General features: G+C 53.1%; 7 protein-coding genes and 1 non-coding gene across 8 annotated transcripts; 4 read left to right on the top strand and 4 right to left on the bottom strand.

Annotated features, from left to right (window-relative positions):
* Positions 1-716: 716 nt before the first annotated feature.
* On the top strand, positions 717-2,019 carry EV422DRAFT_490898 (anticodon-binding protein; the record flags this gene model as incomplete). Its single annotated transcript, XM_053067492.1, has 4 exons — positions 717-1,037; positions 1,121-1,277; positions 1,456-1,538; positions 1,606-2,019. 4 exons carry the CDS (start codon positions 717-719, stop codon positions 2,017-2,019), a joined length of 975 nt encoding a protein of 324 aa, XP_052929847.1.
* EV422DRAFT_510782 (transmembrane protein 18) lies at positions 1,889-3,237 on the bottom strand. Its single transcript, XM_053068956.1, has 3 exons — positions 2,709-3,237; positions 2,487-2,635; positions 1,889-2,393 (listed from the first exon to the last, which is right to left on the bottom strand). Exons 1-3 carry the CDS (start codon positions 2,836-2,838, stop codon positions 2,259-2,261), a joined length of 414 nt encoding a protein of 137 aa, XP_052929846.1. The 5' UTR covers positions 2,839-3,237; the 3' UTR covers positions 1,889-2,258.
* Positions 3,238-3,270: 33 nt separating this feature from the next.
* On the bottom strand, positions 3,271-3,342 carry EV422DRAFT_t1. The gene has a single exon. It is a non-coding gene; the product is annotated as a tRNA-Gln (tRNA).
* Positions 3,343-6,154: 2,812 nt separating this feature from the next.
* On the top strand, positions 6,155-7,794 carry EV422DRAFT_510770 (casein kinase 2, alpha polypeptide). The gene is made up of 7 exons (XM_053068955.1): positions 6,155-6,445; positions 6,517-6,545; positions 6,618-6,728; positions 6,807-7,055; positions 7,124-7,278; positions 7,357-7,502; positions 7,574-7,794. Exons 1-7 carry the CDS (start codon positions 6,172-6,174, stop codon positions 7,597-7,599), a joined length of 990 nt encoding a protein of 329 aa, XP_052929845.1. The 5' UTR covers positions 6,155-6,171; the 3' UTR covers positions 7,600-7,794.
* A 756-nt stretch (positions 7,795-8,550) lies between these two features.
* On the bottom strand, positions 8,551-9,751 carry EV422DRAFT_592718 (uncharacterized protein; the record flags this gene model as incomplete). The annotated part of the gene is made up of 3 exons (XM_053073555.1): positions 8,551-8,908; positions 8,989-9,160; positions 9,194-9,751. The coding sequence occupies 3 exons, from the start codon at positions 9,749-9,751 to the stop codon at positions 8,628-8,630; spliced, it is 1,011 nt and encodes a 336-aa protein (XP_052929844.1). The 3' UTR covers positions 8,551-8,627.
* Positions 9,752-10,732: 981 nt separating this feature from the next.
* EV422DRAFT_3245 (uncharacterized protein) lies at positions 10,733-12,831 on the top strand. The gene is made up of 3 exons (XM_053066304.1): positions 10,733-11,301; positions 11,371-12,736; positions 12,793-12,831. Exons 1-2 carry the CDS (start codon positions 10,967-10,969, stop codon positions 12,572-12,574), a joined length of 1,539 nt encoding a protein of 512 aa, XP_052929843.1. The 5' UTR covers positions 10,733-10,966; the 3' UTR covers positions 12,575-12,736; positions 12,793-12,831.
* A 1,515-nt stretch (positions 12,832-14,346) lies between these two features.
* EV422DRAFT_3079 (uncharacterized protein) lies at positions 14,347-15,998 on the bottom strand. The gene is made up of 7 exons (XM_053066161.1): positions 15,593-15,998; positions 15,397-15,520; positions 15,255-15,320; positions 15,017-15,185; positions 14,799-14,938; positions 14,656-14,730; positions 14,347-14,594 (listed from the first exon to the last, which is right to left on the bottom strand). Exons 1-7 carry the CDS (start codon positions 15,872-15,874, stop codon positions 14,422-14,424), a joined length of 1,029 nt encoding a protein of 342 aa, XP_052929842.1. The 5' UTR covers positions 15,875-15,998; the 3' UTR covers positions 14,347-14,421.
* A 1,623-nt stretch (positions 15,999-17,621) lies between these two features.
* Positions 17,622-18,917, top strand: EV422DRAFT_491149 (HAD-like domain-containing protein; the record flags this gene model as incomplete). Its single annotated transcript, XM_053067508.1, has 7 exons — positions 17,622-17,706; positions 17,778-17,845; positions 17,925-18,017; positions 18,079-18,225; positions 18,293-18,642; positions 18,706-18,767; positions 18,835-18,917. The coding sequence occupies 7 exons, from the start codon at positions 17,622-17,624 to the stop codon at positions 18,915-18,917; spliced, it is 888 nt and encodes a 295-aa protein (XP_052929841.1).
* Between the last annotated feature and the right edge of the window lie 704 nt (positions 18,918-19,621).

Genomic DNA, 19,621 nt, shown 5'->3' with positions numbered 1-19,621 from the left:
GTGCACCGCGTCAGCCATGTCGTCAGCGGGTGTATTTCGCCTCGCTCGGCGGCGGCGACGACGTAGGAGGTGTTGATGCGGTATACTACGGTGCCCGCGAGTGCGAGGACGGCATTTACCCAAAAGAGGTTGAAGGGTTTCACGCTGGGAGAGGGTTTCGGCCCTGGTGGAGTTGTCGGAGGGTGGGTAGATTTCATCGGCTTGCCCGCGATAGTGGCCAGGGTAGTGGTACTCATGCGACCAGCTGGGAAAGAGAGGAGCATATTAGCGTTCGCATTCCCTGGTTTCTCCTCCCCACCACCAGCTTTTCTATGGCGAATGCGAGAGGAATGCACGACCTTTAAGGAAGCGGCATCGATGGATGTGACCTGAAGCGTTCACATCTCCGATGCGGAAGGAGCAAATCCAAAGACGGCCAGCTATGAGCATACTTGCGAGGTAGTGTACAGTACTTCTAGCAGCCACTGACGGTGTCGAGTATTTTGAATTGTCGGGTGCCGTCAATGTGGCTTGGTGTGGCTTGCGACATGGCGCCCATGTCATCTCCCTCTTGTGAGGTGCATTTTGACTTTCGCACTTTTCGTCAACCGACCTGAACGTCTGCCGATATCTTTGCGGCAGGGCCAGCATTCCGACCAAGCGAACAGTGCCGAGCCCCTTTTACAGCATTCCCACGAATTATCTCACCCGCAAGGTGACAAACAACCTCGCCCAGCATGCCAGCCACCGACCCCAACGACATAAAAAACAAAATGAAGCGCTCCGAAGTCGTTTCGAAGCTCAAGTCAGAAAAGTCTCGAGCGAAGCTGAAACGCCGACAGCGGATCCAGAAAGAGGAAGCGGACGCACCCGAGTTGAAGGAGCAGCGGTTGAAGGACAATGCGCCAAAGACCTTGGATAACATGAGGGAGTTTGACGAGACGGTGGTGGGAGAGGACGAGGAGGTGTTTCAGGAGGAGGAGACGGATGAGTTTGCGCAATATTTTGGGGGATTGCCGCCGAAGATCTTGGTTACGACGAGCAAGAGGCCTAGTGCGGTGAGGATTGAGATGCACTCAGTGGCTCAGTGACACAGTTGAATTGATGTACTGAACATTTTCTGCTTGCTGGATCGAAACAGAACGTTTACGAGTTTGCAGAAGAGTTCGTATCGATATTCCCTGACGCCGAGTTTGTGAAACGTGGATCGCAGTTCGAAATCAAGAAGATTGTGGAACTTGCCATTAAGCGGAATTACACAGACGTTGTGGTTGTTAACGAGGACCGAAAGAAGCCAAGTACGTCCGCCCGTTTTTGTAACGCAGGGGAGATTTGGGGGTGGAGGAGGAGGGGAGTGGAGATGCTGTGCAGAGGGGATGGGATGCGAGAGCAGAGGATGATGCGAAGCTTGGACCTTAGGAGAGGCGGTGGTTAAAAAGACGACGTTTGACAAAGACCCATGTCTACCCATTCTAGACGCCATAACGATGATCCATCTGCCACATGGACCAACGGCACATTTCAAACTGAGCAGTATAAAGCTGAGTCAAGAGATCAGGGTACGTCGCGCCCTCTTTGAGAATCCTTTGTCCACCACCGATCCTCACATATATGTCTCGCAAACAGGGCCACGGCCGCGCCGGTCCCCAAAAACCCGAATTAATCCTCAACAACTTCAACACCCGTCTCGGCCACACCATCGGCCGCTTCTTCGCCTCCCTCTTCCCACACGTCCCCGAATTCAAAGGCCGGCAGGTCGCAACCTTCCACAACCAGCGCGATTTCATCTTCTTCAGGCGACATCGGTATATTTTCAAGGATGGCGAGCGGTGCGATTTGCAGGAGTTGGGACCGCGGTTTACGTTGAAGCTGAGGTGGCTGCAGAAGGGGACCTTTGATACCAGGTTCGGGGAGTATGAGTGGATGCATAAGGTATGGGCTATTGTGTTTTGCTTATGGGGATTGCAGCATATACTCATGCAGACTCTTTTCTCTACGCAGCCGGAATTGGACACCAGCCGTCGCCGGTTCTTCCTGTAGAGCCATCTCACGAACCCATTGGCAGCATAGCACGCTATTACTTAATTTATCTAGTTTCTTCATCATGTACATATCCGAACACCAACGTCCGAGATGGTCTCCGGAAGACCAGCTGCCAATCCTACGTTCTTGTTTGCAGATCCCTGTCGTCTACCATCTACAGCAACGAGCGTCTGACAGTGGGGACCGGCGGTCATAAGGCGTTAGCTGAGCATGGGCGCGACCGAGATTCTAGTCGACTACCGCTGCTTCTTGCTCTTGCCGGAATTACCACTCCTCCCCACCTTCCCGCTCTTCTCAGCCGCCTGTTCTCTCCGCAACTGCTGCCGTTTCACCTGAATCATCATATCCATCGACTGTCGGAGCAGAAATATCTGGCGATATAGACCACAGGTCAGTGGGCGCGTCTCCACCAGCACGACTCGGAATCCGCTGCCGCTCACACCTCTCCTCGCTCATGTACTCACCGTCAAAAGAACCAGATCCCCCAATAACGGTGCGGCCCACATGACGCCCAAAAACGTGCCATGCGGGTCAAAATAGTCCACGCTCGCAAGCTTAGCGTAGTGCTGCGATCCTAACGTGTTTAGCCATCGTGACGCGAATATGAGTCCTCCTGTGGATTCCATCCGGTGTTTTAGCGTATTTAATCTTACACTTCGGATGAGCTGAACAGTAAGGGAACGAACCGACGAGGAAGAAATTGACCGCCGTCCGCGCATACTGCTTCCGTCCCGTGCATATCCACGCCAGGAACACGACGTGAAACCCTACCAGGGTTAGGATGAAGGGTTCCGTCCAGTCGATCTGTGTTTGCATAGAGGTAGAAGATCAGTCATCCCATGTTTTCCCTGCTCATGGTTGGAAACCGCATAATTGCAACCAACCGCCCTAAAAAACATCCCAGCGTCGTCCCGCGCCTGCTGCACCGCCTCCGCTAAGCTTCCCGGCCACTTGCTGCCCCCGCTGTCCGCTACCTTCCCATGCCGCGCATATGTAGTCCCTGCTACGGTCTCTGAAGAAAACGCTCCATCGCCGTACACTAGGTTGTCCAGGGTATGCCGTAGGGAGTCAAGTGTTGTAAGGGCGTCGGCGAGGTGGGCTTTGAGGGTTGGTAGTAAGGACATGGTGATTGGAAACTTTAGCCAGTCGGTTGCATGTGGTACTTTACTTTAGGAGTCGGTACCCACTCCTGGGCGGTTCAAGTTGAAAATCGTGGGATTACCCCAAAAAAACAGTTGGGGAAAAGCAAGGTCCCACCGAGATTCGAACTCGGGTCGCAAGATTCAGAGTCTTGAGTCATAACCCCTAGACCATGGAACCTGGTTGAATTCCTGTACAGGAAAAACTGAATGTAATAATGGCTCAGACCGAGGGACTGAGAACTTGAAAACATTGAGTAGAGCATATCGCTGCTGCCATCCGCTTCTTGTTCTTGCTATATGTCTCGGCAGTCTTCTCCAATCATACTCCCTAGACTAAGGAACCTGTTGCTGGACCATCCATCATCGCCCACTAACAGTCTTATCGTTGAGAGCCTTGAGGACTTACAGTCTTATCGTTGAGAGTTTTGAGGACTTGACATCGCTTTCGTTTACCAAATGATATCTTTTCGCTTCTGTACATTCGACAAAGGTGTTCGCTGGTACGCTTGCATGTACATCTAATGCTGGTCAGGCCCGAGATGCACCGACTGATGGTCGAGGTCAAGCGACATGAACACTAGTGAACACCCGCCTTCTGCATGGCCTCGACCCAGTTTGAAAGAGCGATCAGCACACCTGGCTCACTGTGCGTTTTGTGCAATGTCATCCGCCCAAGACGCACCCCAGATGACCGAATGTACGACAAGTTCCCGAAGGATGCATGCAACCCGTTACCCATGCCTGAGGTACGACACGAGCCAAATATTCTTTGCCCCTGAATGGTATCGTAAACAAGGAAACTGTCACTCCGAGCCACACACCCAACACCTTTTGAGTTCTGCATCTGTCGGTCGGAGCGCTCCAGAAACACAAAGAATTCGGTTCGATCCGAACACCGAGCACGGTGGCAGTTTCGATTGGCATCAGGAAAGGGCTTCGGCTATCGCCCCCCTACTTATATACCTTTGATGAAAGGTGGTCCATCACCCTCGATTGCTTTGAACCGATCCAATGTAGACGGCAATAACTCCGCTTTTCGCACCCGTGTCTCGGGCTCTCCCTGACGGTGTTCGAGAAGTCGTCGCACGATGGCAGAAGGAAGCACTCAGTGCTGGAACAGGACGAATCGCCGATTCGCCAACATATCGCGCTGTTTACGTAACTTTCCACTCCGCCGCGGGCGTCACTAGGAGTGGGTAACTCGTGCTAAATGTGGGTAGCTCACCTCAAGAATAAGACTTTTTTACAGCCAAAGTGAACCATTTGATTAACAAACCCACACCCATTTGAGGCCTTACCCGGCCTCCTACAATCAGGGTCTACCCGCTCCGCTCGGCAACTGTCTAACTAGTCTAACCCTAACCCGAGTTACTCACATTTAGCACGAGTTACCCACTTCTAGCCATTCCCCTCCGCCGCTACAGACCTAGCCCGTTCCCCTGATCGCCGTGCGGGATCGCTCCTGTCTACCGCTATTCGCAGGTTTCCAATACGTGCAGATCTATCATCTGTCGGCGTCGGCGTGGGCTGCCCACTGCAGACCCTTTATGTGTAGAAGGGGCATCTGAGGCTCCGAGAATCAGCTGCAACATTCAGGGATCGGCAATGGGCTTGGGCCATCAGGCATCTGGAACACCCGTCGACCTCCGCGGGTCATCAGTAACACTGGTTCCGACGTCCGCCCCATTTAGCAGCCTCACACAATCCAGGGACCGGGCCGAGCCCTGAGAGTTTCGGTCTGAATGGACGGCAACAGTCAAGTGAGTCGACCGTGAAACCTCAACCATGTATGTCTGAGCCTTTGCACATGGAGAGCATATCGTTCATGATGTATGGGTGGCAACACCTGCAGGCAAGACCCTGGACCTCACTCGACAAGGCTCACTGCCTCGACCGACCTTCATGGACCAGCAGCGCGTCAAACTACCCAGTCATGAGGAGGCGTAACCTCGGTTGCCTGCGGTATACCCCTGGATTACGTTCGGGATTCCGTAAATGTATCGCTAAACCCTGCAGGTATGAACCTTGATCTCTACAAAGCGAAACCTATTACGACCTGGAAATCATTTCGACAGGATCGAGGTAGGTGTAGTCACCGGCATCAAGACAAGGGCACGAAAAGGTCAATCCGAGAGGAACCTAGAACATCGAGCCCCTCAGCAAATGCAATCAATCAATTTGAGAAAGATTGTTTCGCTCTCGTCCGTCTTCCCGCCCCAGCGCCTTGCAGGAGGTAACCTGAGCGAACAATGGGGTGAAGTGGAGGATCCTTTCCAACCAGTTCTCCCCAAAAAAGCGCGAAACCATGATGCGTGGCTTCACTGCCGATGCTCTCGGCTGCCCACACGCATCCGATAGTAGAAACATGCTGTCACGATTGCCTGGTCGTCAATGGAATGTCCTGACCAACAGCACCGCTTTCATCAATAGATGATTCAAGAGCAATCGGTGTTCTCCTCTGACCCCTGCGAACGCAACCCGCTCCAAGCGCTAAGTTTTCTTCCCCAGGTTCTATGGCGGCTTCCATTCCACGACGCATATTTAAAGTGCCATCGTGGTCCGGAACAACCCAATTCGTTTCTTCTTAGGTGCCTATTCAAAAGTCCGCACCCGTTTTCATCGCAAAGTGTCTAACCAAAACGACGTCAGCAAAGTTGTTCCATTCGCCTACCCGCCACGCTATGTTTCCCTTTCTCTCTAAGCACTTTCGGGGTCAAACTCCACCCTCACCACTAGATTCGGAATGCCATGACAAGAAATGCACCCCGCGCATGGGCCGTCGCTGGCGGTCGTGGACGCCGAGTGGTACGAACGACTCGCCAGGCATGAGCCCGTCTACGCCCGGGGCTGTCGGCGGTGATCTCCGCCGCTTCCTGTGTCGGGCATCAAGCGACCCAACTTCTTATCAGGCTGGTTCAAGAACCAACGGCAGCAACATTCCCTCCTCCTCATGCACGCTCGTTGACATCGAAGAACCGCAACTCGATTGGAAGTCGAGTAGCCCGCAATGGTGGTACGTCAATGGTGGATGGCCGCTTACCCGTCCATACTTGAAGGAGTCGTCGCTGATGAAATACTCGATGATCTCCGTTACAGTGATGGCTCAGTTTATAAACGAGGCCCAGTCATTGGCGAAGGAGCCAACAGCATCGTTTACGCTGCATGCCGTCCCAACCACAAGACAACATACGCACTCAAAGCCCTTAAGAAGGGCTGCATGAGCAAGGCCATACGCGAGATCTTCATCCTCAAGAGGCTCGCCGGCGGTCCAAACATCATCGGTATGGCGTCTGCAGACATCAATTTACTCGGCGAGGGCCGGCGACTTATGACGACCATCCCTCCATTACAGAGTTCCACGAAGCCTTCGTCGACGGCATCGTAAGATACTTTGGAGCTCATACCCGCTCATCGCATGCATCATCTGACCGTCCGGCCTTACTCATTCAACAGAGCAACCTCCCTGCGTTGGTCTTCAAGATTGTTCCTCCCACGAGCTGGATGGACATCTCCCCAACGTTCAGCCAAGAAGACCAAAAGCGATACAGCTTCCAAGTCATCATGGTAGGCAGCGGTGCTACATCTGTCAAGCACACGCATGTATACTCATCGTTCTGTCGCTCCGTCTCCATATGCCATAAGGCATTACAGTACGCACACTCCAAAGGCATCATCCACCGCGACGTAAAGCCTCAGAACATCATGATTGACCAGGAGAAAGGCGAACTCCGTCTCATTGACTGGGGGGTGGCCGAAGTATACGTGCCGGACCAAGACTTCACCGTCCATGTTGGGACCGGCTACTACAAGCCGCCAGAGATCCTTCTCGGTCAACGTCGCTATGACTACTCATTCGACATGTGGAGCGTCGGCTGTGTGCTCGCTGCTATGGTAAGCTCGTAACTGAGCTTTGCGAGTGGCTATTGTTTGGTAGACTGAGAGCTCATTGGACAATGTAGGTCTTTCAAGTAGAAGTCTTCTTCAAAGGCACCGACGACGTGGATCAACTTGCTACCATAGTCGAACTCCTCGGCGGCGCGGATCTGAGAGCATACGCAAGCAAAAGCAACATCCTGATGACCCCAGAAGTTCTGGAAGTCGTATCTACCTGCCGGTAAGCTCAAAGCTGCTTTCTTAGACGGATGCATCTCATTCATCGTCGCTCATCCTCGTCACGATTTCCGCCCATCAGCACAAAGCGAACGAGGCTGGACTCCCTCACACGTCTCAGCGCCGGCCCAGGAACCTGCCTGCTGGTTGACCTCATCGATCGGCTGCTTCAATATGATCCGGAAGAGCGGTTAACCGCCACCGAAGCGCTGATGCATCCCTACTTCGGTTAGTACGCGGCTCCCAGTGTCATTTCCCCGCACATGGGCTCATTCGACTGCTTCATCTTTTGAGTTCAGCTAGCCTCAGCGAAGCGCATGCATAGCCACCTCTTATATGGCTTGGAGGACTACCTCCTACCCCATTCGCGATGTATTATTATGTATTTTCCCCCATGATACCCCTTCGCCAAACCCATTCCCCCTTTTGTACATTGCTTCTTAACGCATTCATTACATCACATAAAGGCCAAGGAATGAAAATGCATGGCATCTGGATGGCACATCCTGAGAAGATCTGCAGCACGCATAAATGGCGGGAATTCGGGTTGCCGGCGCTGAAAAGCGACACGTCATCGAGAAAACCATGTTGCTTCACCCGACGACGAGTGATGGGGACCCTAAAGGCGCGCACATGGATAAGTCTATGGCCATAGATATGCTTGACCGTCGTGTGGAAACGAGCTGCTTTTCAGCGCGAGATACTTGTCCTCCAGTAGCACAGGGGGATACCGCACCGCCTCTACCTCCCGTCGCGGCGGCAACGGTTGGCCCGTTGGTCATCAGTTATGCACATCCATCATCATGAGCTTTCTAAAAGCTGGCAGCGTCTCCCGCTTTTCCCTTAGGGTCAAAGATTCCCCAACACTGCTCCATCCGATCGGGGAAGGCACATGCTTTTCATTTCCGCTTTTCATTTCCCATCCGGCGGGAGGCAGAGGCGGTGATCTGCGTATCGGTTCTTTTCTCAGCCCGCTCAGCCGAGACACCGGTTGGAAGCTCGGAGCGGGGATTGTTCAACGTCAGCGACAACCGCGCTGTCAAAAACCGTCGATGCGCACCGATCGACGGCGAAAGCGCATCTATGACATGGGACGTGGCGCGCACGGCCCACACAGGGGGATGGGTCGCGTATTCAAGATGCAACTCGGTTCAGAGTGCCATCGGGAAGGGAAGGGAAAGGGGTGGCTCTGGGCCTAAGCTAATTATCCCCTCTCCTTTCTACGTACATATCTACCACAAGGGAGCGGGATTCTGCTCCCATGGCCCCACATTCCACGGGGGTTGATGACCTTGATGTCGGGAATATTGATGCTGAAGGAAGCGGAAAGTGGCTCCAGCTTGAATATCTTGGTCAACGATTGGGCGTTGATGGGGGCGTGCGGCGTAGATTGGGGGCATGCCAGTTTGGCCCTCTCATTCGTTCCCTCCCTGGGCACAATGAAGGGAGGATGTGTTGTTTCACTCCTTGAACATCCCCGAGATAGCAATATTTGCGTAAGGTGTGCCGACCACTGTCCCTGTGCCGCCGAAACCATTCCTTGGGGTGCTTTTCACAGTTGTAGTAACGGGTTTCGGGTGCTGACGTCGTGTGCATGTTCCCATCGGGCATTTTGAACGGGAGCTCCTCGTAACCTTCGATGCCAATGAAACAGTTATCAGTCGAGCCTCGTTCTGGCCATTGAACTGCTCCAAGCAAGCTACACTCAACCAACCTTCGATGCCAATGAAACAGTTATCCGTTGAGCCTCCTTCTGGCCACATCAGAACTGTTGCACCAAGTACTGCAAGTTCACGCTGAAGTGCTTGCACAGGGACGGCTCCATGAGGCCTTCTCCAGCCGCCCCGCTGGGCAAAGTCGCCCGCACCAAAGGCAAACCGCACAGCCTAGTCCATAAGGTTTGACTCCATAAGTTTCACCCAGCTTCTCCAGCCGCTTTGAATCAGCTGCTCCTGCATGAAGACGAGAAGTTTGCTGGAAGACACAATCCCTGGCAAGCGTGGCGCTTCATCCGTGAAATCTGTTGCGTACCACCGCAGGAATTCCTTCTGCTTTGGCCCATGTTGCTTTTTTGTGTGGTCAGGTTTGATCTTCTCCGCCCAAATGTGTACATCCTTCCGTACTTTCTCAAGCCTCAGCTTGGTGCTATGTTTTGTTGCTGACGTTGGTGCTACCACTCCTCTGGATGCCGTTGCTGTGGTAGCCTGCTGAGATGGTTTTCGCTTTGGCGTGGAAGGTACGGCTTCCTTCAAGCTGGCCTCTTCTCCTTGCCCCATGTCATTGTTCCCCTCTTCAACATCTTCCTGCCCTTCCTCCTCTTTCCTCCGTCCCGGAGTCTCCCTCAATGTCAAACAGGCTCTTGCCCTTTGCAGGTTCTCCCTCCATATTGAAGTGGTTGGGAGTCTGATTGCCAATCTTTGAGCGGTTGTGGTGCGGTCCTTGCGCTGTGGGGTGCAATGTAAACTGCTATGCAACATTACAGGACAGCCATGCAGATACCCTTTGTTGACTAGCCCCGTCCTTCTCCCTGCTCTTCTGGACTGATGGGACTGACGGAGATATGCACTTCGACGTTTGGTAAGTGGCCGACGGGGAGTTGAGATATACGTGCATATCCTAACTAAACTTCCTACATGTACAGTACGTATGCACGGTACGTATGTACGTCAAAGAAGTCGGTAAGAGCGCAGTTTGAAGCCCTCGGGTGAGGTACATATTGAAAGGAGAGAAGTGGTGTACCTTAGGCTGATCCGGCGCCGCTGCTCGAAAATGATGCAATGCCTCCCGGATGGTGAAAGGGAAGCAAAACAATCCGTTTAGATCGCGGCAAGCACGAGCAGTTCGCATAATTCAAAGTACAAATGGCATTACAGGGTTGTTTCTTTGAGGGTTACGGTTCCTCCCTGGAAGGATTCCGGCCCGAGCATATTCAGATCGCCTTCGAACGAAGACGTCAGTGTCCTCTGTCGATGCATATCCTCTGTCGATGTTACAAATACGGTTGCTTGGCCACAGGGAAAAAAACGGACAGTTTCTCATTTGACGCGTTCCCAATACTGATGACACAACTGTTCCGGAAGCCTCTGATGAGAAGGCATGGAAGGGTACTGTACATGTAACTGTGCAGGACGTAGGAAGAGAAGGGTCGCATACATCATGTGCTGGGGAGGGAGGAGGGGCCAGCCACAGGATTCGTCCATCTCCATGTGTCAGAGGTTCGTCTGTTCCCCATCTCCTCTAGCAAGCGTTTGCAAACATCCCGAAGGGCACCCGAAACCCCCATGACCCGCCTCCTCGTTATCTCTCGGCATCGGCCCGTTCCCCTCGGTCCGCTGATCCTCTATATCTTAGTTCATTGCATGGTTAATGCCACAATACTACCCCACTTTTATGGATGACACATAGTGTTCACTGGCTGAACAGCAAATATGATACCACATGGCACATGGGGAGACAGGAGCGCACAAGGAACGCTCGCTGGGTGGCATACAGAATCGCCGATGGGTGGAAACTTTCATACAAGAGATGGGTTTCCGAGGGCACCACAACTTCATAACGTCACTGAGTAGAACGCAGATCTGGGATAAGACCTCATCCACAAGCATTCTTGGGAAGGGTTCTACGACTCCCTCCGAAAGCCGTTAAGCATTTCGACGGCTTCACGACTATCTCCTTACAAACCTCACAGTCTGATGGTTGTCAGGCCAAAGTGCGTGATCTCGTGTCCGAGTCCGGTCATACTTCCACCATCCCCTCAGGAGGTTGCCTACGTCGTGGGACACTCATCTTTGCCGTTGGCTTTAGCGGAACGTATCAATGACCTTTTCGACCCACCTCCCGTCGTGTTCAACGGCTCGGTGGCTGTATACAACCTGAAAAATACCTTTACGGGCATAGAGGTGGAATTCAGAGGGGTTGAGACGGAGTACCATCCTTCAAACCCGTATATTGGGAGGGAGCTCGTCAGTGAGACGGAAGTGCTATGGAACTCGGAGCGTGATGGGGCGGGGAGCCTGAGTGACGGGAGGTGAGAAAGAAAGAGAGATGATGTGTAGCATCTGGATTGGACAAAAAGGACTTAAACGCTGTCTTGCAGACATGACTTCCCATTCACGATATCTATACCGCCGGACCTTCCGCCTTCTCTCAAATTGCGCCATGCGGAGGTTTCATACAAACTGACCGTCAAGCTGCAAAGAAAGCATCTCTATCCTCTCGCATATCATCGTGAAGTCGTCGTTCGACGGGGCTTTCCCTCTTCCACTCGTTCGTCCTTTGTGAGAATGTCAATATCCTCAAATATCACATCTCCGCCCCTTCGCTCAACGAGCGGGTTGATTGTGGAACCCGCTAGATCCAGGAGCGACAGCAATCTGTCCAACAACGTTCGCATTGTGGACATGTTCCCACATGTCGATGGCATGGGTATGGCACTCGCAGACCCGCACGCTCCACAGACAGCGCGAACGGAGCCAATCCCACGACTATTGAGCAGCTCAACGTCAGGAGGGAACTACTCGCATCAGTGGAAGCTGCCGACCACCATGGAACGAAGGACAGAGACCTTTCGCGGAACCACACCCAAAGAAGAGTTCGAGTACATCATCACCTTACCACGCCCACTTCTCCGCGACGACATCCTTTCCAAAGTTGATCTCGAATTGAAAGACAAGGGCCAGAGCGTATCCACCGTGCGCCACCTGGAGTGCAGTCTACGGGAACGGCAGACTTTTGAACACGTATGGGTGCCCCTCACCCGCCGACTCACCACGTTGCAGGGCATGGAACCGGCCGTCGAAAATTTTACCGTCACGAAACACCCCATCAAGTACAAAGTCGCATCAGACCAGCTACAGCAATCAAGTGGCGGCAGCGCAAGTTTCCCATTCTCGCTAGCGACGACCGCCGCGGCGCCCGACTGCCGCACTGCAATGCTCAACGTCGAGCACTTCATCCGGATTGTCATTGAATACGAACCACCACGAATACAGCGACCTCATCAAACACCCACAATCGTAATCAACGACACAAACATCGGCTTTGGGAAGAAGAGCATATGGCGCGACTTTATCAATCTGCCCGCTTTCAAACGCTTCAAACGGAAACGCATCGTACTCGAGATCCCGGCTTTCATTAGCGATGCCGCCGCGGATGAGGGGTTCACTCTACAACAGTCGCCGCCGCCTCTGATGGACGCGGTCACGGAGCCCGAGGAGGGTATACCACTGGATGATGCGCCGCTGTATAGGGAGGTTGACACGCTGCCGAATGCGCCTCCGGCGATGAGCGTGCAGGCATGACCTTACGCGGGGCGTCTGGATGTTCGAAACATCGACGATGTGGATGCTTCGGGTTCGTTTTCAATTCGTCAATTCCCGTATTATTTTGAAAAGCACGGACATTATCAGTCAGCGAGAGGTGTTTCCTGATGCGGCTGACAGGGACTGTGATGGGATACATGATCACCGGTGCCGTGCGGGTGAGGACGGGACCGAGACAAACCACGAGACTTCCCCTTTCACCTTGCTCCCCGCTCTACAACATGCCATATTATGTTTCTACCACCCGTCCGCGGTTTTTGCTCTGGCCGCCAGTCGGAGACAGTCCCATCCAATGTTCGAAAGATTATCGCACAACCGTGTAAATAGGTCATTTCTATGTACAAAAGTTACGGTGGATATATATATGCAGTAGGAGCAAGAGCTCCATCTTGGGGACACGAACGTTTGTGCAATGGTTTGCTGTGCAACCTTGTTCTTTACCCTATGCGAGATACGACAAGGTGCTCGTATGAGCGCATTCTTGATCGTGACGCCTTTTCCACTGTCACCACGCAAACTACGACATCGCCCAGGAATATCATTTGCTTTCCCCCCGCAGCACCGTGGTAACGCAGATTTCCGGCGTGGGGCGCACGCATCACACGCGCCGTAAGATCCTTGGCGTTGGCGGCGTCGGGAAGCGGAGTGTCTGAGATTGCGTTCGTGCCGAGAACGGGAGGAATGAAAGCATTCATAAAGACAAAGAGTTTGGGCAAATGCACCTGTACACGCTGCTCTGATATATATATCAGCATACCTGAACAAACTCCAACATCGCCTCCGCTTTCACTCGCGGCACGCCATTCCCAGCTGTAACATTGCTGCTGACCTGGAAGGCATCGATGAGGCGGTTCAGAGACGGGTTGGTTGGCGCGTGGGGTACGCGACTTGTGAGTCTAGGTGGTGTGAAGTGAGAGTAAGTTTGCATACGGCGTCAAAGTGGATGAACCCAGCTGACCCAGAAGAGGAGGGAAATGCACACACTCTGGGTTCATTACCTCTCCGCCTCCTCAGCGCGCCTAGCCACCAGCCAAATCGCCCGTGCCCAACCATCATCCTCGCCTACGAGCACCCCAGCTGCCATCGCGAACACTTCAACAACCGCCAACGCAGCCTTCAATTCCGTCGTCAGGCCGTGGTATGCATGCGGCAGTGCCCGGGAGAGGCCGAGAAGACGCGTGGCGGAGTGACGGGTTGTTGGGCGGTTGTGTAAGGTGCGGATTTGGGTTTTTATCTACGGTTTGGGAGATTAGTGCTTAGTGAAAATTAGGAACCAGCGAGTGATAGTTCATGAATTTACTTGAGCGAACCACTGTCCACAGCGCATGTACGCGCTCAAGAAATGCGCGCGTGCGTTCGGGTCGGAGGATGGGAGTGCCAGTCGATGTAGGTTGCTAGTAACATGATGCGCAAGGGAGGCATATCCGTCAGCGATTCGTAACCTCCATTCGGCGGGAAATGGACCCACGTATATTCACAAAATAAATGTGCTACGCCACAAATCTCACATCCCATACATACCTGGCAATCCGCCCAGCTTCCAACGCAGCATCCGCGCCCGGATGGTGGGTATGCCAGGTCTTCCACGCCTCAGTGATATGCGCTTCCGTCGCCGTCCCTGCGACGATTCCATGTATTGTCAATGCGTCATCAACGTTCATATATGGAACAAGAGGTAAACACTTACATGCGGCATCCGGCGCCCACTCCCGCACCGAAAAGGACTTGTGTACACGTAGCGAGTCCTGTAGTAAAGATCCCGAGATCAGTAATAAAGTCATTCAAAGGCACTCGTCCCGCATCTTAATAGCTATGTCACCAGCCCCTCATAACCCCTCACTGCTTTTGCAAATTTTGTAATTGAAACAACGTACCGTCTCACACGGCAAAAACTGCGGATACTTCCCCTGCAAATACAGCGCATGCTGGTAAACGAACCGCGGGAACTTCAATGATTGATCCTTATCAGCGTTCAGCACGCATATCAGGCGGCCGATATCTGCTCGGTGGAGGGTGTGAGGCGCGTTTGCATGGGGAGGGTATTTTGTGGGGAGACTTACATTCTATGTCCTCGATATCGGGCTGTTTTGGGAGGAACCGTTTGTCTAGCTTCAGGATCGCGCCGAGCTGTGCATCTGTACCAAATCACATCCATCAGATCATTCCCTGACCCATGAAGCCATAATCATCAACTCTCCCTCACCAACGATATCGGTATTCATCCGCCCAAACCCCTGCAGACACGCGTAAATCGAAAGTTTGTCTTCCGGGAATCGGCGGATGCCTGCGCTGAGTACGTCAAGGATTTGCTTTGCTACTGTGGGTGTTGCTGCTCGGACGGCTCTAAAATCATACCAAAAGGAGTGATCAACAAGACGTCCTATCAACCACACACATTCAGGACGACGGAAAATAACATACCCAATAAACCGATGCGCAGCCGCTCTCACATCCGCACACCCATCCTGGAACACCATCGCCATCGTCTTCACATTCTCCATCGACAATGTGATCGGCTGCGTTTGCGCAAGCGTGTGGAAGGAGGTGATGGCGTTCAGGCGGACCGATTCCGCTTCGTCGTTGAACATGTCTGATGGGTAGATGTGGGAGTTGAGTGAGGGAGGTTGGAGATGGGATGGTAAGGCACGGGAGGGCGTACCGACGAAGAAGCTGATGGCGACTTTTGCGAGTTCGACCCGGTGCATGCTCAGTGTCGTTAAGGCATCTATGTATCACATCGACATGAGCAACTCAACACCGGTCGAGAAAACCACACGCCTCGCAAACTCAACCCCTCTCACCAACGGCATTGTTCCTAACCGCTTCAAACTCATCCTCCATCCCATGCACGAACGCGCCGCACGTCGCCGGGTCGCGGAGGAGTTGCGGGTAGGAGCGCGTGATGGGTTCTACAATCGCTTTTTGCTTTCGTGATTGGAAGTTTCAGCAAAGCGGCCGAGACGCCGGTAAGAGTAACAAATTGGGAAAGCGGCATACCTTGGGACCGTTGGCAGGGATCCGACGTGTGACGGGCTCTTTTCTGAGGAGTTGGAGGGCGAGTTCGGTGGACATTGCGTTGAAGGTGCCAATGTAAAGGCAGGCCTTTTTGGGAGCGATGAATGGGAGAGACCGGATGAGGTTAGGTCCTGCCGGTGTGGTCGATATCCCAGTAGATGGCGTCGCAAAGACATGCGCGAGTGCTTTATTCCCACTGCGCAAGTCAGCCCATTCCCGTTCGCACATTCCCACTGCTACCACACATCTGCAGTCTCCGACCATCCTTCCCCACTCTCACCTTAGCCCTGATCGAAGCACACGCATCCCCCAAAGCCCCACACAGTGCAATAAACGACGGATCAATCGGATTAACATGGTTCCGTTTCGCCGCGTTGTTGTTGCCCTGTTGTCGCGATTCGAGCTGAAGCATTGAGAGCAGCCTGCCAAGAATATGCGATGTTGAACTTTGATGTCCCCACCCCTGTGAAACAAAGAGGTCTTACCAAACAAGGTGAATCGCACCCATCCGAACCCGCTCCGAATCATCGTCGAGGAATTGTAATGCCAGGGAGGTGATCTTGGAATCGGCTGGGATGGCTTTCGTGGTTAGGAGGTGGGAGAGGACTTGGAGGACGGCCTGGAGGTGCCAAGAAGAAATCAATAAGTACGAATACGCGGTAATGCTGCTATGAAAGCGATTGATGGATGTAATGCATGACTGCGTTTTGAAAGCGGTATTCTGCGAGTTGCGACAACACAGGTAGCGACGATGGCGCTTGCAGGACGACTGGCTCGCTTGGCTCGCCAAAAAACTAGGATTGCTTGGGGTCGCCCTCCTGACATCTAAGCTATTGCGGCTTCAGAGAGAGAGACTGTGCTTCGTTCGCCGCCCACTATCGCTGGGTCTCAAGTCCGCGAATCAACCGCATCCGCTGCCGCTCAAACTCTCTCGCGAATCCCTCCCGCCCATCAATACTCACAGCACGAACAGCCGCCGTCCCACTCTTCGCGACCCACAACAATACATTCACCGGCACGTGTGCTTGCGCGCCCCCGGCGGTCGCCAGTATACACGCCTCCCTAAACCGGCTGTCATTCCCCGCCAGAGCGGTCGCCAGCTGATGGACCATTTCTTCCTGGACATCGGGTGTAGATGCCGTTACACATGTCTAATTTGATGCAAGCGCTCCGTCAGACCGGTTTTCCCACGAGCCAGTGTTTTGTAAGATATAATGGGATAGCTGACCTCTGAAAGCCGTGTAAGCGCCGAGACAATAGCCGTGAGGCCACCTTCTACCAAGTGGTGTTTTCGGGACTTGCGAGCCTTTCGTTCATAGAACATATTCATGATAGAAGGACGGAGCGGGAGGAGGTCAGGTTTGGCAGGGTTTAGTCACCATCGTAGTGATCTTGACGACGTTTGGCCGGGCATTCCGCCATTTTTTTAGGAGTCTTTACCTGGGCGAGGAGTAAACGCTGGACCCTGAACCTCAGCTTGTGCGGGGAGAGGACACCGCAGCGGGTGAGGAGGGTGAGCCTGCAACGGGTTGTCCTCCTGTCCGTCGTGACGCCGTTCTGCCTCATTGCGGGAACTCCGGTTTTATACCGTATATGTTTAGACTGTGGGAGGAGGCCGCTGTCGTTGCCGGTCCCAACAGCTTCCCAGGCGGTCCTTGGTCTCTTCAATCTCAGGAGGGTGGGTAAATATGAGCATGAATTCTCCAGTCTCAACGTTGGGTTTCCTCGCTTTCACAGACTTCCCTTGCCTACGTACTGTAGCTTGCGTACGCGTGAGGAAGCAAGAACTCCCGACTCTCCCGACTTACAAATGGCCCCAGAACTCCCCTCGCGAACGCCCAACGGCATTGACTTGCTCATTACTCCCCATTGCTCTACTGAACAGGACACCAGCACAGCGCTAGACCGTCTCCCTATAACTCGTACACTACCTGTGCATACCAGCCCTACGTGCAGCCCCACGGTTGATTTCACTCGTCGCCATCTTCCGTAAACACTCGAGTCATACATTATGGCAGCCACAAGCCTCGACGGAAAGAAGGGCAAAATATCCACCTTCATTGACTCCATCGATACCTTCTTGTTTGACTGTGACGGTAAACTTACAGTTCTTTCCCTATATTCACCTGGGACTCGACTAACGGCACCCTTTGCGGGAGGTTTTTAGGAGTGATCTGGTCCGGCTCCCATGTTATCGACCACGTTCGCGAGGTTCTGAAGACTTTGCGGCAGAAGGTATTATAGCGACCGGCGTCCAGTGGACAGATAACGTGTCAGGCCGACGGTTAAACACGACACACCATACGTTTACTAGGGCAAGCGTCTCTTGTTCGTCACAAACAACAGCACAAAGTCACGACAAGCGTATGCGAAAAAGTTTGCTTCATTAGGGATCGATGCATCAGCGGTAAGCACATCTTCATTTGAACTCATGTCCTGCGTCTGCTGACCTGTAGTTTCAAATGCAGGAGGAAATCTTTGGATCTTCATATGCGGCCGCCTACTATGTTGCTAATTTCCTCAAATTTCCGAAGGACAAGAAGGTCTACGTCGTAGGGATGGCTGGTGTGCAAGAGGAGTTGGCTTCTGAGGGCGTAGCGAGCGTTGGTGGCGAGGTGAGATCGTACCTTCGTCGATACTAAACTCTCATTGATTCTAGCTGAACCAATCCCTCCCTCCCAGAGCGACATCGAGAACCTAGGCAGCATGGACGAAATGGGCACCATCCAACCCGACCCCTCCATCGGCGCCGTCCTCCTTGGCTTCGACCTCAACATCAACTACAAAAAGCTTGCAAAAGCCTTCACATACCTGCACTCGAACCCCGACTGTCACTTCCTCGCCACCAACAGCGACTCGACCTTCCCGGCAGGCAAATCGATCTACCCGGGTACGGGCGCGCTGTTGGCGGCTCTGACGACGCCGTTGGGGAGACAGCCGACTGTGCTGGGGAAGCCGCATCAGACGATGCTGGATGTGATTGTGGCTAAGTATCATTTGGATAAGGAGAAGACGTGCATGATTGGTGATAGGTACTCTTGGACGTTCGCCTATGAGCATCATCACCATGTACTGAACATCCTTCAACACACCAGATTAGACACCGATATAGAGTTCGGCATAAACGGAGGACTGAAGACGTTGCTCGTAATGACAGGTAAGCACTCATTCTACTGATTGCGTTCCTAAGGGATGTGGCAGCTTATTTTTGGATTTCAACACAGGCGTAACTACTCCAGAAGGGTTAGCAGCGTCGAAAGTACAGCCAGACTACTGCATCTCCAGTCTGGGACATTTAGAGGCGTGAAGAAAGACTACTGGTATCCTTTTCATTTCAGAGATCAGCTATCTAGAACTTCTGATCCCAAAGTAAAGTTTAAGTGGAGTATAGCTACATAATCTTCCATAGAAGCTAGTCATAGATGCTATGGGCATCCTCCTTGCATCGGCGAGCGAGCAATACCCTCAAAAGGCTTCTCACGTGTCTTGTGTGGTGTGGTGTGGTCGTTGGATTGTTGGATTGCAGCTTTGCAGCTCGCCGCGCCTTGCCATGCAGACGCTGTCTCAGAGAGCCAAGGGAGCGGAGGTCTCACATGCAGCGCTTTGGGCGAATTTACGTACGATACGGGCGGAAAATGAAGGGAAGGAGGAGACGTCTCGGGAGTTACTCCTTCACACTCAGCCCTGCTAGCCAAGCTTAGTAGGGCGACCTTCTCGGCGTGCATAGCACGAAACCGGCTTCCCCGTGGCAGAGCTCCTGCCTTCCCAACGGCCGGAAGTCCGACTGTATGTGTACGTCACAGCTCCGACAGATAAGCTGAGGTGCAAGATCATCTTCGACGAGATCGAAAAAGCTGCTCCCATGTTCTGGATGGCAACACAACCTTGCCGTCGAACTCTCCGTATCGTCGACCGCCTTTCGTCACGCAGCATTCGGCATCGATTCCACCGAGCTCCCACAGCGTCACCACAAGACTCAGCTTCGAATTTCAGCCCACATCACAACCCCAC

The sequence above is a fragment of the Fimicolochytrium jonesii genome (genome assembly GCF_025526975.1).
Source record: "Fimicolochytrium jonesii strain JEL569 chromosome Unknown EV422scaffold_1, whole genome shotgun sequence".
NCBI lineage: Eukaryota > Fungi > Chytridiomycota > Chytridiomycetes > Spizellomycetales > Powellomycetaceae > Fimicolochytrium > Fimicolochytrium jonesii.
The sequence above is the reverse complement of the archived record's forward strand: the minus strand, read 5'-3'. Positions and strand labels throughout refer to the sequence as shown.

Coding starts and splice junctions, on each gene's coding strand:
- EV422DRAFT_510782 (XM_053068956.1), bottom strand. CDS start 2,838: ATGCAAACACAGATCGACTGGACGGAACCCTTCATCCTAACCCTGGTA. Junction 2,636..2,708: donor GGTCAATTTCTTCCTCGTCG/GTTCGTTCCCTT, acceptor TGGAATCCACAG/GAGGACTCATATTCGCGTCA. Junction 2,394..2,486: donor GGGATCTGGTTCTTTTGACG/GTGAGTACATGA, acceptor CTATATCGCCAG/ATATTTCTGCTCCGACAGTC.
- EV422DRAFT_510770 (XM_053068955.1), top strand. CDS start 6,172: ATGGTGGTACGTCAATGGTGGATGGCCGCTTACCCGTCCATACTTGAA. Junction 7,279..7,356: donor GAAGTCGTATCTACCTGCCG/GTAAGCTCAAAG, acceptor TCCGCCCATCAG/CACAAAGCGAACGAGGCTGG. Junction 7,503..7,573: donor GCTGATGCATCCCTACTTCG/GTTAGTACGCGG, acceptor TTTTGAGTTCAG/CTAGCCTCAGCGAAGCGCAT.
- EV422DRAFT_3245 (XM_053066304.1), top strand. CDS start 10,967: ATGGTTGTCAGGCCAAAGTGCGTGATCTCGTGTCCGAGTCCGGTCATA. Junction 11,302..11,370: donor GGGAGCCTGAGTGACGGGAG/GTGAGAAAGAAA, acceptor GCTGTCTTGCAG/ACATGACTTCCCATTCACGA.
- EV422DRAFT_3079 (XM_053066161.1), bottom strand. CDS start 15,874: ATGGTCGGAGACTGCAGATGTGTGGTAGCAGTGGGAATGTGCGAACGG. Junction 14,939..15,016: donor GCTGCGCATCGGTTTATTGG/GTATGTTATTTT, acceptor GTATGATTTTAG/AGCCGTCCGAGCAGCAACAC. Junction 14,731..14,798: donor GATGAATACCGATATCGTTG/GTGAGGGAGAGT, acceptor GATTTGGTACAG/ATGCACAGCTCGGCGCGATC.